Genomic DNA, 16,938 nt, shown 5'->3' on the forward strand with positions numbered 1-16,938 from the left:
TTCTCCCGAGGGCAGGTGGCAGTGGGGGGGCTTGTCCTGCCAGTGGTTCCTTTGTAAAAACCTCTTACTTCTGAATTGTTACCGTAAATTTTTCGGACTATAACCCCCTAAATTTGGGAGGGAAAGGGGGTGTGTTGTGTAGTCTGAAAAATATGGTAATTGTCATCTTTTAACTTTAAAATCAACAGCTACTACCTTGCCTTAGTCTATTTATGAAGATAAACGGTCTGCTTTGCTAAACCACTGGAAAGCAAGCTGAGGACACAAGGTCCCACCTCTCCCTAAGACTTCTGCTCCCTTCCCTCCTGGCTCTCAAACACGGGTCTGGAAATTCAGTTCGAAAGATCGTCTTAGAATGGAGAATAAAGAGAAGGGGGAAAAGCAGCAAACTTTTTAAATGTTTCTCTTTTATTAAAAAAGTTATAAAATCTAAAAAGCTGATTCAAGTTAAAAATCCATTGTTGTGCAATTTAACCGAATAAAAGGATTTCTGGGTCTCTGGACCCAAGTCTGACGTTCTCTCACGCTGGCCCTTCATTCACTGTAGGCCCCACACCGGCAGGTTCCTTAGAAAACAGCCGGAAGCCACGTGGGAGTGAAGAATTGGCACAACTGCAGAGAGCGCCGGCTAAGGCAGCAGCAGGTCTGGAGGGACTGAGCGCCCCCTGCAGGCCATGCCCAGCCGGGCCCACAGTGCCAGCGCTCCCTGCAGAGAACCTGTGAGGTGAACCAAGGCCGTGGGTGTCTCCCTGGGCCAACCTGCCGCGAGCTTGGGCCTCCTTCTGGTGCTCAACCACATCTTGGCTTCATTCCTCTCTGATTCTAGTCAGTTCCCACCTTCCTTCTCCACAGAGCTTCAAAACCAAGGAGTGAAACTAGGAGAGATCACCACCACGCAGAGCTCGGGCTGCCCTGGCCACAACACCCAGCCATCAACCCCGCCCTCTCTGTCACCCCCACTCCCCATTTTGAGGGGCCTCTGGAAGACCCCAGCTGTTGGGGTCTTCCTCCCCCTTGGCTGGCCTGTGAGCACGGGTACCTTCTCCAGGCTGCGCCGGTGTCCCACGCTGACAAACGTCATGCCTAGCTGCTGGCCAATGCGGTACAGCTCGCTCTCCACCTCCTCGGTCAGGGCGCTGGTGGCTTCGTCAAGCACTGAGGGCGGAACCGGCGGGAGGAGATGGAGAGCTGCCCTGTCCGCGTCTGCTTCAGCCACACAAGCTGGGGGGCAGGGGGGGGGCCTGCAAGGTCCCTGGCCTATGGGAACCCTGCCTGAGGGAGACGATGGGCCAAAGGAGCAGAGGCCAAGCCCCATCTTGGAAGCGTTTGGCCAGCAGCAGGACAGGACCCCTCAGCTTCCTAGGTCAGCACCAGACACTGCCTAGCAGCACTCGATCCAGGGAGTGCTGGTTCCCCCGAGGATGTCAGTCCTTGGAAGAGTCCACACCTGCCACCCCTCTGCTAGGCACAGCTGGGGGGATGTCCGTTCATGGGTCACAGAGCATAATATCACCAGCCTTCCCAAGGCAGCACCAATGGCTGAGGTGGCAGAAAGCTTGTAGCGCCACACCCAGAGCCTGAGGATGCCACGCACTGCCGCCTCGTGGGCAGAGCCCTGCCGTCCTCTCCTGCAGGGACGGAGAGGCCCGGCCAGGCACAGGTGGGCTCTCCTACACTACCGACACCGCCCCAGGTGCGCACGAGCACACGCTGCCGCACCTGCGGGCACTCACGGCACCTGGCAAGCACACTGACGGGGCAGACCTCACCTGCATACTTCGGCTGCAGGTAGAAGAGCCGAGCGAAAGACAGCCTCTGCATCTCCCCCGGGGACAGCACGTCATACCTGGGGAGGGGAACCAGAGAGGACCACTGCAGGGCAGAGGGGATGTTTCGTTTGGCTTCTGCCTAGAGAGGGTCTGGGCATGAAAAGGTTCTTGCTGCAGAGAGGCTGGCCCAGGACAGACGAACGTCACTTCCCTTGTCAACCACAGCCCTGCTGCCCACACAAGGGGAGGCCAAAACCCTGCTGCCCGGGGCGTGTAACCTGGACTCAGGGTCAGGAGCCACTCTACCCCCTCACTGGACCTCTGGAACCCACTCTTCAGGGAAATGGCTCTGGAGCACCGCAACCCCCTCCTTACCAGTTCCAGTCCACCTGGTGGTCCAAGCCCTCTGTTCTTGCCACCAGGTCGGACTGTAACACAGCCAGAGAAAACAATGTCCATCAAGGTGTCCATCCCCAACCTCAGTCCCCACCCACCGCACACAGGCCTGGGACGGATCTACAACCCCAGAGGTGCACCCAGGTGGGGGCGGTGGGGGCGGTGGGGGCAGTACACTGGGGCGGAGAGGAACAGCCTGTCAACTACATTGTTTACGCTTGTTGGAGCGTGGTGACAAGAAGACCCACGTTGTCTCTGTAGTAATGGTTTTACTACCGTGTTAAAGTCCACAGACTGTGTCCCCTCTGTGCCCACACCCAGCCACCGGTCCCTCGGCCACTCCGCACTCCCATTCCCCTCGCCCCAGCCCAAGGCTCAGGCGCAGTGGTCAGCGCTCCTGGGCGGGCTGGGCCCTGGGCCTGCCCCACTCACCAGGCCCGCCAGCTCCAAGAACCTCACAATCCTCTCATCATCGGTAGAACCTGCAAAACAGAGAGCCCTTCTTCAAGACGCCAGCTCCTTCGAGGTAACCAGACAGACGGCAGGGCCTCTGACCCTGGGCTGGGGCTCCGAAGTGACGGGCACAGACCCGCAGAGGAAAGGGCCAGGTGGAGAGAGGAACCGCTTCCCTCCTCCAGTGGCGGTGGCGGGTCCTCACAGAGAGGGAGACAAAATGAGACTTGGTCAGGGCACAGACCCCAAGGAGTAAACCGGCAGAGGAGGAGGAGCCCCAACGTGAACCCCGCCTCCTGGCTGGAGGCTCCTCCCAAAGGCACGGGTGAGGCCGAGGTCAGGAAGGAGAGGGACCACCGAGGTGGGAAGACAGGCCGTGAGGAGACCCTGCTCACCTGAGTCGGGGTAGATCTCCTTCAGGGGATATATCACCTGGTGAAACAAAATGCCACTGACTCAGGACTGGGGCCCCCAGAGGCAGGGACGCACACCACCCACCGTCCCCGAGGAACAGCCCTGAATTGCCAGAGGACAGGCTCCCACCCCCATGTGGAGAGTGCGGAGCCCCCTGGCCAGGGCTCTGGTAGGAGGCTGGGCCGGCAGACAGTGGGGCGGGGTCACTGAGGCCTCCAGGCGTGTGTCTGGAGGGGGAGTCTGAACTTCCTGCGGGCAGGGTCCCTGGAACCTGACCTTGGTGTTCAACAAACCCTGTGACCTTTCACTTGCAGCCCCCACAGGGTAAATGGCGCCAGAGTTGCTCTGAGTGCCTGGCCCCAACCCAAGGATATGGGTAAAATACAGGGCGGGCGAAAGAAGGTTTACAGTTGTGAGCACGCCAAACCCAACTTACTCTTGTGTTAGTACTTATTAACTATTGCTCTATTTATTTGCACTACAACTGTAACCTACCTTTGCCAACCCTGGCAATCTTACAGCCAGGGAGTTCCTGGGCCGGGCTGTTTTATTACCCTCCTTCTGTCCCCTAGCTCCCTAGGGCCAAATCTGTCACACTGCCAGAGGTCCCATTTGGGGGGCGGGGTGGGTTCTGAGCTGACCTGCTCCCGAAGGGTCCCGTCGGTGAAGAAGGGCTTTTGGGGCAGGAACAGCACCCCGTGGGGTCCGAAGTCCATCAGCATCTGCACGGAGCCTGTGGAGCCCGTGAGACCTCTATTTTGGGACCTCCCAGAGGAGGTAACGGCTTCTTACCCTTTTCCCCCAACAAAAAAGGCTGGGTTGCGTGCACACACACACACACACACACACACACGCACACACCCCGCCCAGCCAAGGCTCAGAGACAGGGCGGCTGGTCCTCACCCCGTGCGCTCGCCCAGAGGCCGCCCAGGACCCGGAGCAGCGAGGTCTTGCCGGTGCCCGTGTTCCCTGTGATGAGCAGGCTCTGTCCCTCGGAGATCTTCAGGCTCAGGTCCTTGATTAGGAGTTTGTCGGAGGAGGGTGCAGAGACGCAGACCCGATCGAGAAGAAAAGCCATGTCTCCTGGCTCTGTCGCTGGCCGTCCTGGGGCCCTGGGGTTAGAGAAGGGAGCAGGGCACGGGGCAGATACAGGGTCAGTACTGCCAGAGGGAAGCTCTTCTGGGGACATCACCTCTGAACCGGGGCAGTTCTGGGCTGAACTGCGGCCTCAAATTCATATGCAGTTCCAGCCCCTGGCACCTCAGAATGTAGCACATCTGGGACGGGTCTTAAAGACCCAGGGGCAACTGCATTAAAGCGAGGCCCTCGTCCAGTGCACCCAGTGCTCCCTCGGGAGGAGAGAGAGATGCCGGTGTACCTGCAGAGAACAGGCTGCATGGACTCAGCCAGAGGACAGCCACTGCGAGCCAAGGAGGCAGGCCCCAGGGCAAACCACCCCGAGACACCTTGACCTCCAGCCTGCAGGACTGTGAGAAATTAATGTCTGTTGTTTAAGCCGCCCAATCATTTTTTGGTTAAGGCGGCCTGAGCAAACTAACACCGAGGTGGAGCTGGGGCACCTACTCTGCGCCGGGCTGGGCAGAGACCCACACATGGCTGATGTCAGTCAGTCTTAACATTCATGATGGCAGTTATCAGCGCCACTTGGCAAACGAGGAGACCGAGTCAGGCCACTAAGCAACTTGCTCAGGTCACAGAGCTGAATTTGTCTCGTCCAATAGTTTCCAGGGCGTCAGAGCGTGTCAAGAGGATGAGAACGGGGCGGTGATACAAAAGGGTTTTGGAGTTTCTGGCTCTCCACAGATGCCCACCTCCCCGAGAACGGCAGCCCTGGCTGCCCAGAGCCCCAGCTCAAGCACACCAGCCTCTGGGCTCACAGCTGCACGAAGCTCGAATTTTAAACAGGGCAGCCGGTGAGGCTTTAGTGTCTAAGAAGAAAGTTGAGTCCTGGAATTCAGAAAATCCCCGTTTTCAGAAGCTTACCCTGTAGCCGCTTCCTAAGCACTTTCTCTAAGGCAGGGCATCCGGCACCCACAACCCCACGGGGAAGGCTGAACACTAATGTCCTCTGTTAGAGATGAAGACAGTGAGGACGTGGAACAGATCTTTAATGCCCAGAAAGGTCAGGAACACAGCCTGCAGAGATTCATGGGAAAAGATGTCTCCGGGCCTGAGTGAAGCGTGGGGACAGAGGCCAGACGAGCCATGGGGCAGGCATGGGGCCGGGCTCAGAGGGAGGAGGAGGAAGGAAAGGAAGAGGAGGGCTACTCGTTAGATTCTTGTTTTATCTCAGGCTGAGGCTGGCGTGGGCACTTTGCTCCCACCAGCCAGGGGGGTGGGGGGTGGGAACTAACACAACGAATGCCAGAGCAGCCACACCCATAACGAGTGTTTGCAACACACCTGGCACAGGGCATAGTGTCTTCCATTCGCTCCACACAACTCTGTTGCCCAGCCGGGAAGGCGCAGGGCTCTTGGCCGAACTGCACCCGGGCAGTTCCAGAGCCTGTGTTCTCAGCCAGTGCCAACACTGGCAGCCCACTGCTCACCTGGGTGAGTCCCACTCACGCTCGTCCAGGATCTCACCATCTTGTGACTCCAGGGACATGTCCAGCAGGGTCTCCTGAAGCTCCCCGATCCTGGGAAAGAAGTGAGAACCTGAGGCAGGGGTCTGGGGGCTCAGACAAAGGTAAGAATCCTTCTTCTCTTATGCCCGCTGGGACAGGGGGAGTTTTCCTGTTCCTTTTCTCATTCGGCCATGTCTCCCAGTGCACACACTTTGTTTGTGCGAGAACTAGGGGGGTGGACGCAGCCTCACCTGTGTGTGTAACCAGCCACATCTGACAGCGTAGTGGAGAGGTCGATGAGGCGGGTGAAGCAGCTGATGAGGTAAATGCACACGAAGGCGTTCTGGATGGAGTGGGGGGCAGTGAGCACAGGCCCGGGCTCCCGAGCCCTGGGCTCTGGGCCGAGGGGTGGGGTATGGCTCCAGGGGTCACCAGGAAGGGGTCTCACCTTGCTGACCAGGGTGCTGAGCTCTGTGGGGCTCAGGTCTCCATAAACACCACTGAAAATGGGGATTGCGATCACCACGTAACTCAGGATGCTGCCCAGATAGTCAAAGGTGTTGACGCCCACTGTAGAAGACATACGTGTGAGACCCGGGAACATTTCTGCACCCCCAGGGAAGCGGGAAGCCAAGCAGGGCCATCCATTCCCTGGACCCACATGCTTCTGAGGACACACGTGGCAAAGGCAATGCCCCCCATGCCGCCCCCAGGTTAATTCCTTCCTCAGAGCAAATGTATCTGTGCAGAGAGGAACTGGGGGGAGGGGAGGGGACTGTCCTGATCCTGTGGCTGCTGCCTGCCTGGGTCCCCCGCTTACTGTACAGCCAGAGCTCCTTGGACATCAGCTCCCTCTGGGTCTGAAGGAGCCTCTGCAGCCTGCGGTCAGTTCTCATGTGCTCCACGTGCCCGGCTCTGACGAGAAAGGCTGGGATGTCCATGGGGCTGGAGAACCTCGGCCAGGCTGGGGACCCTGTCCCTCATCACGCCCTCCTTTAGGGACCAAGCCCACCCAAACCATCTTCACCTCTGACCTTCCTAACACCAGCACCCATTTATTGCTTCATTCATTCAACATGGTCTTGTCTGCGGAAAGAACCTGAACTCCAGACTGGGCGGACCTGGTTCTAACCCTTGTTCTGGTCAGTTACTTAGCTGGGTGACACTGACAAATTACCTGTATTTTTCAGACCATAAGACACATCCAGGTTTTAGAGGAAAATTGGAAAAAAAAATTGAAGCAAAAAACGTGGTAAAATATTTAATAACATAAATAACATAATATTTCACCAATGTAAATGTAAACAGAACTCAACACCAGCATTAACAACCATTATTTCTCCCAAATTGGCGGAGGCGGGGTGCGTCTTATAGTCCAAAAAACAGTACTTAAGCTTGGGAGTCTCAGTTTTCTCATCTGTGAAGTGGAACTTACAATAACCTAGGTAATAGGTTAGGGTGAGAATTTCTGAATATAACGTGAGCGGCATAAAAGGGGCCCCAATACACAACGGCTGCTTTATCAGACAAATGGACAGGGAGCGGTCACTATGTGGCAGGCTGCTCTAGTCGGCCAGTGTGATGAAGAGGCGGTAACACAGTCCCCGTGCTGGAGAAGCCCCCAGTTCAGGGGCGTGGGCAGGCGCTCTGCATTCTCCGCCTGGAACATGGGAAGTGTTACACAGAATCTTCAGGCTGTGGCAACAGACAGGCTTGACCACTAAGGAAGTCTGGGAAAACTCCCAGGAGGAGGCGCCTGGGGGCTTCAAGGACAGGCAGAAATTCTTTAGGCAGAAAAAGCAGGAGGTAAATAGAGGGGGTATTTCAGATTTCGCATAGAGATGGGCAGAGAGGACACAGAAGAATATACCCAGCCCTGGCAGGTGTGGTTCAGTGGACTGAGGGCTGGCCTGCAAACCAAAAGGTCACTGGTTCGATTCCAGGTCAGGACACCTGCCTAGATTGTGAGCCAGATCCCCAGTTGGGGGCGTGCAAGAGGCAATCAATTGTTTCTCTCCCACGTCGATGTTTCTCTCCCTCTCTTTCTCCCTCCCTTCCCCTTTCTAAAAATAAATAAATAAAATCTTGGAAAAGAAGAACATACACAGAGCTCCAAGAACCAGCCTGCTTTCCCCAGAGCCCAGAGTATCATGAGCAGAGGCTGCAGAATCCAAAAATTTAGCACAGACCCAGGCCTACCCACTACACAACCAAACCTCAGCTCAGCCCTAGTGTTCTTGGCGCCCCCAGGTGGTGGAAGATGGAAAATGCCAGAGACTGGCAGAAGAGCAAAGGTTCCAGGGCTCTTGGATCCAGGGGGCATCCAAGCTGCCCTGGCTGGTGTAGTTCAGTGTATTGAGCATGCGCTGAGAACCAAGGGGTCACCGGTTTTAGATTCTTAGTCAGGGCACATGCCTGGGTTGCGGGCCAGCTTCCTCTCCTTAAACACAAACCTCGGGGCCTGCCGACCCTATCAATCCAAACGATGACTCTGGAGGCCTCGGGGGATGCAGCAGAAGGCTGCCCAGCCCCAGGGGAAGGAAGGGGACTTCACAGCGCTGCTGTCAGGGGACCAAGCACAGTGCTTGTGAGGAGCAGGGCTCCCGACCCCATGTAGGAGGCGCTCGTTCCCTCCTATGCAACAGAGATGAAGGGGCAGCCTTGGACATCAGGCGCTGGCAGAAAGCCATTTTACGGAAAACAGAGGCACAGGCTGTGCCTTACAGTCCTCAGCAAGGCGACAAAGCATTCACTCGTTTCATTCTTGGGGCCAATTTAGGCCCTATGCTGGGCTACTAAGAGGAACCCCTACCTCCAGAAACAAGTTCCTGGACCCAAGAATGAGGCAAACAAGGATGGTGAGAGATACGGGGAGGGTCGCAGCCCAGCGTAAGGACGCCCGGCCTCTGATCTCGGAGACGGTGAGAGGGTGGTACCCCGCAGCTTTCCCTCTCTGCCATCTCCACCAGTAGCTCCCATGAGGCAGAGGGGGACTATTTCCCCTGACTCACCTGTAAAAAGCAGCAGGCTCAGCATTCACACGGATCTGCATGTGCTTGAACCTGGACAGACCAAAGGAAAAGGTGTGCTGACAACGGGCAGTGCCGACCCCCCTCCTGGAGGCCGGGTTCAAGGCCTCCAAGCTCTGGCCAGGGAGCTCAGCTGGTTAGAGTGTCATCCTGACATGCCAACGTTGGGAGTTTGATGCTCAATCAGGACACGTACAAGAGTCAACCAGTGGATGCATAAATAAGTGGAACAACAAATAGATGTTTCTCTTTCTCCAAAAGCAATCAATCAACCAATTAAAAAGTAAAGCCCTGGCTGGTGTAGTTCAGTGTATTGAGCATGGGCTGAGAACCAAGGGGTCACCGGTTTTAGATTCTCAGTCAGGGCACATGCTTGGGTTGCAGGCCAGGTCCTCAGTGGGGGGCCACGTTAGAGGCAACCACATATTCATGTTTCTCTCCCTCTCCTTCTCCCTCCCTTCCTTCTCTCTAAAGATAAACAAATTAAGTCTTTAAAAAAAAGTTAAAAAAGACCTCCAGATAAGGGCGAGTCCAGCTCCACCTTGAAACTTCAGCTGCCTCAGACCTACCCTTCTGTGGAATGTCACGAGGGGCGGTTGGGGGGAGTCCCAGGCCTGGGCCTCCAGAGAGGACGGTGCTCACAGCACGTTCTCCTCCCAGGGCTGGGCCTGACGGAGACCACGAGGCACAGGGAAGGAGAGGGATCCTTCAGCTGATTCGAAACGGTGCTTAAAACAGAAGCACGCACCACGGCCAGGGTGGCTCAGTGCCAAAAGGCCACCAGTTTGATTCCTGGTCAGGGCACAGGCCTGGGCTGCGGTTTCGATCCCAGCCGGGATCGTGTGAGAGGCAACCACTGGATGTTTCTCTCTCTTCCCCCCCCCTCCCTCCCCCTCTAAACTCAATAGGGCATGAAGCACCTGAGAAGGCCAGGAGATGGCACCATGATGGCCAAACAGACACTGTTCTCAGGGCTTCTCCCGTATAATCCCATCGATTCTCACAATTCTCTTGGAGGCAACAGTACCGTCCCTATTTTAGGACAGGAAACCAAGTTCAGGCAGGTTAAAGACCCCAGCCAAGAGCACATGGCCAATAACTGGCATAGGTGGGATCTGAACTTACGTGGCCTTACTCCAGACCCGCTCCTAGCCATTAGCCCAGCCTAGAAATCTCAAACGCGGCAGACTCACCTGAAATCCCCCTCCAGCTTTTCCTGCTGCACCAGCTTTGCCACGATGGGCCCCATCAACATTTTGTTCACCACGGTTCCCAGGATGAAATACCCAAAGATGCTTACAGGCCCCAGCCAGCCTGTGCTGAAAGACAGAGGGAGGGATGGTGGGAGGTACCACATCTCCACGCAGGCCTCGGCCCCCAACTCCCGCCCCCCTTCGGGAAGCCCCTGCTCAATCTCAGCAGCGACCTGAGGCCTCGGCTCCTGCGTGGTGGCCGTCAGAGCGCCAGGTCCCTGTGACACTGAAACACTGTGGGGCCGACGGGAGCACAGGGGCCTAAGCACACAGGATGACGAGACTGGCGGGAGGAAAAGGGGACTGGCCTCTTCTGGACTCTGACCTGGGACAGTCCGTGTGAGTGAAGGACATTTGGGGACACCCCTGGTGGGAGAGGAGGGGCTCTGGGAAGAGAGGCCTCACCTTTGGAAGCACTGGTAGGTGTAGTAGACGAGGGTGAAGGGGGAGACGATCAGCTGCCTGGCCATGCTGCTGAGCTGCCGGCAGAACCGCTCCACGTCCTGGCTGATGCGCTGGTCCCTGGAACCAACGGCACAAACTAACTGGACCCAGGGAGCCAGGCCCAGGGTAAGGCAGTTCCACATGACCTTGCCTTTCAGAGACCTTGGAGGAAGAAGGACCCAGCCAAGGGCTGGTTTCTCAGAGGCAGTGAGGCCCTTGGGACCTCAAAGCAGGGTTCTGGCGAGCTGCTTCTTATGGTGCTTCGGTTTACCACTCAGAAAAAGTGACAACCGAAAGGTTCAGCACCCAGGAGTCCTGATCCAGTTCTGAGGGTAGGCAAGCGGAGCTGCTGACCGATCTGGGAAGCCACCCCACGATGCCACTGATCTCACCTCCCCCTCTCTCGCAAGCCTATCCCCATTTTATGGGGACTGGCTGTGGAAGTTTGCACAGGTTGAGCCATAAAGAGGCCCAGGAGAGGGAGTGGGCAGCGGTAGCAGCCTCCACAAAATCTTGCTGCAAAACTCAGCTTGAGCTGAGGGAAGGTCACCTCAGGCAACAGACTGCTTGGGAGGGTGGAGAGGGAATGAGTACGGGGACAGACCCCATATGTTCTATCGCACCATCAGGGCCACACTGACTCTGTTTCCAATGAGAGACGTGACCTTGGGCACGTCACTTGCATCCTCTGGGCCTCGGTTTCCTCGCCTGTAAAATCGCAATGGCTAACTAACATCAGAATGCTCGCTATGTGCGAGGTACTGTCTATGAGCATTGCATGAATATTATTTCATCCTCACTAAATTCTTTGAGATAGGAACTATTATTGTCCTCATTTTACAGAAAGTGAACCCGGGGCTTAGCGAACTTAGGGCCTATAAACTTGGAGGTGCCAGTTTTAAGATTTAAATCCTAGACCGAGTCCTACACAACAATATTTTACTACTGAGACTCTGGGAGCTGGTTTTTCAGCTTTTTCTAGAAAGGAAACTCCCTTCAAAGGGGCCTGGTTTGGAAGACAGGATAGGAACTGACCACAAGGGGGCTGCTCCTACTCTTAGGTCCCTGTTCTCAGCCCTGCAGCCTCTCCAGGCCTCCTCTGCAGACACCTTTCCCCACCTGCAGATAACTGCAGATAATCTCCAGGCGATCTGCCCCAGAAACCCTCCAGGGCTGACCCAGACAGCTAGCACCGTGCAGCAGGTGGTGAGGGCTGCAAGGGGAGGCCTACGGGTTATCGACGTCATCCCGCAGCACGTTCAGGGTGTAGTACACGCGGCCGCGGAAGTAGAGGCGATGCAGGTGCTCGGTGAGGTCCTTCCGCCAGCTTACATACAACAGGTTGCAGGTGAACTGGTCAAAGCTCTTCAGCTGTGCAGTGGGGGAGGCAAGAGGAAGGGAAAGTGACTTCCTGCGAGACTCAGCTCAAAGCCCAGAGCTAGCAGGAAGCATCTGCTGTCCGGGCCCAGCCTGCTCCGAGCACTCCGCCCACTCGGCCCTTCTGCTTGTTTAAACGACTGTCATGGGGCTGGTGCCTTCCTCACTCACGAGTTCATTCCTTCACCAGACACTGAAAGGCTTACCAAAGTCCTTCAGTATCTAGTCCCTTTCTAACATTCCACTGTCTTAATCTGAGAGCAGATGAGCTTCTGGAGATGGGGGGCAGTATTTTCCATTCTATTTACATTCTTACTTTTCTGTCCCAAAACACAGAACAAGGTTCTACATACATAGGTACTTACTGATCAGAGATCAGTCAAAGGGCCAGCGTGTGAGAAGACATCTCTAAGTACCATGACAACAACTGGTGCAGCCTGCGGAACCCTAGCAGGGCCCTGGTGCTCATCAGCCCCCAGTTATGGAGCACCCGTGTGCTAAGCTCGAGGGAAACAGCAAAGAGCTCAGTCTAGCCAGGCTACAGACAATTGCAACAGTGTACAGTGTGGCGGCAGAGGTAAACTCAAAGCCCTAAGTATCCCGAGAAAAGGACAGAGCTCAGTGGAGGAAACATGGGGGAGAAAGTTGAGGAGGACTTGAAGGTGACAACAGAGCAACCCTGAAAAGGGGGCCGGCATTAACCAAGTGGATGACGGGTCGGGGAAGGAGGCCATTCCGCAAGAAAACTGCAGGTGCAAAAGCTAGGGGATAGGACAAGGTGCCCGCTGAGTCACAGCCTCGGTCCCACACAGGGAGAGCAGCTCTGGCTGCCGATCCCAGGTTTTCAAGGGCTCGGAGCTTCCGGAAGCAAGAGTTGTGGGAATGAAAAGAACAATGCTCATTTTCACTAAACGCTGAATTAAACCAGAACTCGTGGCCTAGGCCTGGAAGCCTGAAACAGTCAAGGAACTGGTCCGTGTGGGCCAACAGCAAGGTCAATGCCCTAAGTAGGGTTCTGACCTCAAGTTCCTAGAAAAGGGAGGAGACGCACACCCACAGCTCAATCCCAGCCTCCCAGTGGCCAAGCTCCACTGAGCAGTCCGCTCAGGACGGGCGCAAAAGCAGGACAGGCACAGGCAGAGGACCTTACCATGGAGTTGGTCACGATGAGCACGATGGCCAGGAACGTCAGGGCCTTAAACCCACCCAAGTCCTTGTTTCCCAGGACCCTGTAGTACTGACTGGGGATCAGGCCAACCTGGTAGATCACCAGTTGTTCTGGGGGGAAGGAGAGAAGAGTCAGAAATCAGTGCTGGGGGGCAAAAAGAAGCAGAGAGGCTTCCTCTTGAGTCCTTGCCTTAGCAACACCCTAGAGAGAAGGGAAGGGATCTGGAAACTGGGCTGCCTGCCCCGTCTAGCCTGGGCTCACTCACTTACCCAGCAGGGCCACACCCAGCAGGGTCAGGAACATCACAGCATTCTGTGAGGAGCAAGAGGGGAACAAAATCCTTTGTATCTGCAGGAACCGCTGGAGGAATTGCAGGTCTAACCTGGGCCTGACGGAGAGAAGGAGAAGCAGAGAGAAGCCTAAGGGGGCAGCTGAGCCTTGGAGGGCAGTTACCAAGCTTAGCTACATTATTCTGGCAGCGGGGAGGAGGGTGTGGGGAAGGGGGAGGCTGTTTGGGCCATGCAGATGCTGGGCTAGAAACAGACCAGGGATAGAAAGAAATCTCTTTAACTTGAATGATGCTATAAAAGGTTATTCACCAAAAATCTACAGTAAAAAACATAGTTAATGAAAAAACTTTAGCCGCATCCTCTTTATGGTCACAAACAAGACAAGGAAGCCCAATTCATCAAGGATTTTAAGGTCCTGGCTAAAGGAATAAAGCAGCCCAGACTGGTGTAGCTCAGTGGATGAAGCACGGACCCGTGAAGAAAAAGGCTGCTGGTTCGATTCCCAGTCAGGGCACACGCCTGGGTTGCAGGCCAGGTCCCCGGTAGAGGACACATGAGAGACAACCACACATTGATGTTTCTCTCCCACTCTTTCTCCTTCCCGTCCCCTCTCTCTAAGAATAAATTTAAAAAATATTTTAAAAAAATTAAGGAATAAAGCAAGCAAAAGAAATGAGGTAAAAGGATTGAAAGGGAAGAGACTAAACTGTCATTACTCGCAGATGATGTGATCATTCACAAAGGAAACACAGCAAATAAGACAAAATGCTGGAAATTAAAGAAATTAAGGCAGATATAGAGTTAACATACAAATATCAATAGTGTTCTGTGCCAACAATCACCAACTAGGAAACATAAAGAAAATATCATTTACAAAAGTATAGAAAAACCATAAACTATCCAGGAATTTTCTTTCTTTTTAAAAAAATTTAAATTATTTTATTGTTGTTCAGGAATTTTCTTTAAAAAAGAATATGTAAAATGTTTTGGAGGAAAAATGAAGGACTCTGTTATAGGATGTGAAAGAAGACTTAAATAGAGTTGGCAGGACTTAAGTTATAAAGACCTCATTTCTAACAAAAGTAGCCTATAAATTCAACATACCAACCCAAAGCCAGACTTCTCTGAGGATCTCTGTATGGAAATAAAGGTCCATGAACAACTTAGGACAATTGTGTAGAACAGGAAAGCAGCAGGAAAAGACCCAAGTCCTCGTTATTAAGACATCGCACTACAGGGCTGGAGTAGACACGAAGTGTGGTATTAATAGGGGAACAAAGAAAGCAATGGAACGGAGACACCAAAAAAAAAAAAAAAACCCAACCAAACAAAAATAGCCCTATGCTCACACGGGCACATAACAGAGGTTGCATCACAAGAAAGAACATAGTAACAGTAAAGTTGTCAACATTTATTAAAATGTACTATATGCTCAGCACTGTTCTGTACCTGTTTTACATTTACTTCAAGTCATTTACAAAAATAAACTTTAGAAACTCCAAATGAATTAAAAATCTACGTGGGGAAAGTAACACTAGTATTTAGTAATAAAAGCAAATGTTGAAGAATATCTTAATGCAGATATAGTGGGAAGGCAATTCTTAAAGAAGACCTCAAAATCACGAACTATAAATGGGAAAACTAATGCATTTAATTTAGAAGTAAACATTTTTGTTCAATAAAATGTCATAGGTTAAATTAAAAATTAGAAAAGGTAGCCCTGGCTGGTGTGGCTCAATGGACTGAGTGCCAGCCTGTGAACCAAAGGGTGCTGGTTCAATTCCCTGCCCAGGGCACATGCCTGGGTTGTGAGCCAGGTCCCCAGTAGGGGGCGCGTGAAAGGCAACCACACATTGATGTTTCTCTCCCTCTCTTCTTCCTTCCCTTCTCTTCTCTCAAATAAATAAATAAATAAAATAGTAAAAAAAAAAAAAAAAAACAACTAGAGAAGCTATTTGCAGTGTAAAACCAACAAGGAATAAAAAATCCAGAGCACAGAAGGAATTCCTACAAGTCTGGAAAACAGGAAATCCATAGAAAAGTATACAGGCAATTGAGAAAACAGGAAGTCCAAATGCTTAATACATGGAAATCAATACAGCCGGATACCATACCACCTTACATGCAATAAATATCAGAAAACCACAAAAGTTGGGCAGTCAGCACCAGAGGTGGGGGTTAGATAAGGGGAAAGAGGAATCTTTACTCCATGCCCTCGGGAGTATAACCTGGTGTGACCTTTCCAGAGAACGATCTAGCAGAATAGGTATGACCTAGCATCCTACCCTACCTTGGGGTGGCTAATCCAGAGAAAAATCACCCCTACCTACATGGAGACAAGTGCCAGTACGGTTTGTGGTGGTTAAGAATTGGAAGCAATCTAAGCACCCATCGCTAGCGGAATGTGTTAAGTAAAATAAGATCTAATGCATTCGGTGTGGCATCATGTAGCACTCAGAGGTGAAAACTATATTACTATAGCATTTACGATCTCAAAAACACAATACTCAAACTTTTAAAAGTTTCTTTAAAAGTCACAGCATATTATCATTCATATGAATTCAAAACCAGTATTTGCCATGGTAACATATACGCAAATGTATGTAAGGTGGGCTGTAAAGACACTCCTTTAATACACCAGAGCGTATGTCTGAGAAGTGGAGTGACAGCAGCTTGAAAAGAAGGGACGAAGGGCAGAAGGGCAAAAGATGATAAAACATGGGAAGAGCCACGGGCCACAGTGTGCCAAGAACCGAGAGGGATGAGCAACTCAGTTCCGTGCACTTCAAGGAAAGACAGGGAGCCGGGAAGTAAAGAAAGGGCTAGTTCTGAGGGAGAGGATCCCAGATCCAGGGTGCAGGAGATGGCAAGAGTTCCCGCGAAGCTGGAGGGCGACTTCGAATCGGAAGGAGCGTGGGCGCCCCTTCGCGAGCTCGACTTTCGCGGGGACCGCGGCTCTTCAAGCGCCGCAGACGCGGGCGGAATGGAATAGAGCCGCTTTCCCGCAGAGCCCCGAGTAGGACGCCCTGAGGGCCGCCCTTCCTCCCCAGCTGCCCTGCTTACCTGCCGGCAGCTCCCGGTGCCGGCTCCGGGACTGCCATGACCCAGATTCCAGCCAACCCCTAACCCCACTGCCCCGAGATCAAGTCCAGCAGAGTCCAAGCGGCTCGCTGCCGCCCGGGGAGGGGCGGGGCCCCGACGACCATAGATACGGGCGGATAGAGAGGACGGCGCTGGGGAACGCGGCCACTCCCGGAAGCCGGGATTTAGATTTCTCTAAAAGAACCAAAGAGTGCCCAGCACTACATTCTGTCGAGCCGCTGCCTAGAGCGTCCTCTTCTGGATATGGGAAGTTTCCACTTTCACAAGAGGTAGCTGAGAAATGGGACTTAAGCTTTTTATGACAAGTATTTTAAACTCTAAATATAGTAGATATTTCATACATCCTCCCCCCAAAACTGCAGTGATATTTTAACAACATAAATCAGCCTTCCGATTGCAGAATAAAATCCAAACCTTTTCACGGCATAAGTGATCAGGTCCACACCTTGGTCTGCATTGAATGGCCAGCCACTGTTTCCAACTCAGGGCCTGTGCAATTATGATTGCCTCCCCCTGTATCACCCTTCCCCCAGGCCTGACGCTTTCCATGCCTGGTTCACTCATCAGTGCAACAGTCATCTGCTCACCCTACCGAGAATATGTCATCCAGACCCATCATTCTATGTTTTTTTCATAATATTTATCGCTGAAATTA

The 16,938-nt window shown here is 53.4% G+C and overlaps 1 protein-coding gene across 5 annotated transcripts; it reads right to left on the minus strand.

The window, feature by feature from the left end:
- Positions 1-387: 387 nt before the first annotated feature.
- Positions 388-16,379, minus strand: ABCD4 (ATP binding cassette subfamily D member 4). Of its 5 annotated transcripts, XM_053673359.1 has the most exons (19): positions 16,245-16,379; positions 13,161-13,279; positions 12,874-13,001; positions 11,578-11,717; positions 10,308-10,424; positions 9,843-9,968; positions 8,632-8,682; positions 6,441-6,535; positions 6,069-6,190; positions 5,872-5,963; positions 5,603-5,692; positions 3,936-4,144; positions 3,674-3,765; positions 3,014-3,050; positions 2,598-2,647; positions 2,145-2,197; positions 1,770-1,846; positions 1,040-1,155; positions 388-875 (listed from the first exon to the last, which is right to left on the minus strand). In XM_053673359.1, the coding sequence occupies exons 1-19, from the start codon at positions 16,280-16,282 to the stop codon at positions 807-809; spliced, it is 1,821 nt and encodes a 606-aa protein (XP_053529334.1). In that variant the 5' UTR covers positions 16,283-16,379; the 3' UTR covers positions 388-806. The 5 variants fall into 5 exon arrangements, with proteins under 5 accessions (XP_053529334.1, XP_053529335.1, XP_053529336.1 ...); XM_053673360.1 differs by lacking the exon at positions 13,161-13,279 and having other exon boundaries at positions 16,245-16,349; XM_037128128.2 differs by lacking the exons at positions 388-875; positions 1,040-1,155 and having other exon boundaries at positions 1,831-1,919.
- Between the last annotated feature and the right edge of the window lie 559 nt (positions 16,380-16,938).

This window comes from Artibeus jamaicensis, unplaced genomic scaffold, assembly GCF_021234435.1.
Source record: "Artibeus jamaicensis isolate MK-2021 breed Jamaican fruit bat unplaced genomic scaffold, CSHL_Jam_final contig_851, whole genome shotgun sequence".
Classification (NCBI taxonomy): domain Eukaryota; kingdom Metazoa; phylum Chordata; class Mammalia; order Chiroptera; family Phyllostomidae; genus Artibeus; species Artibeus jamaicensis.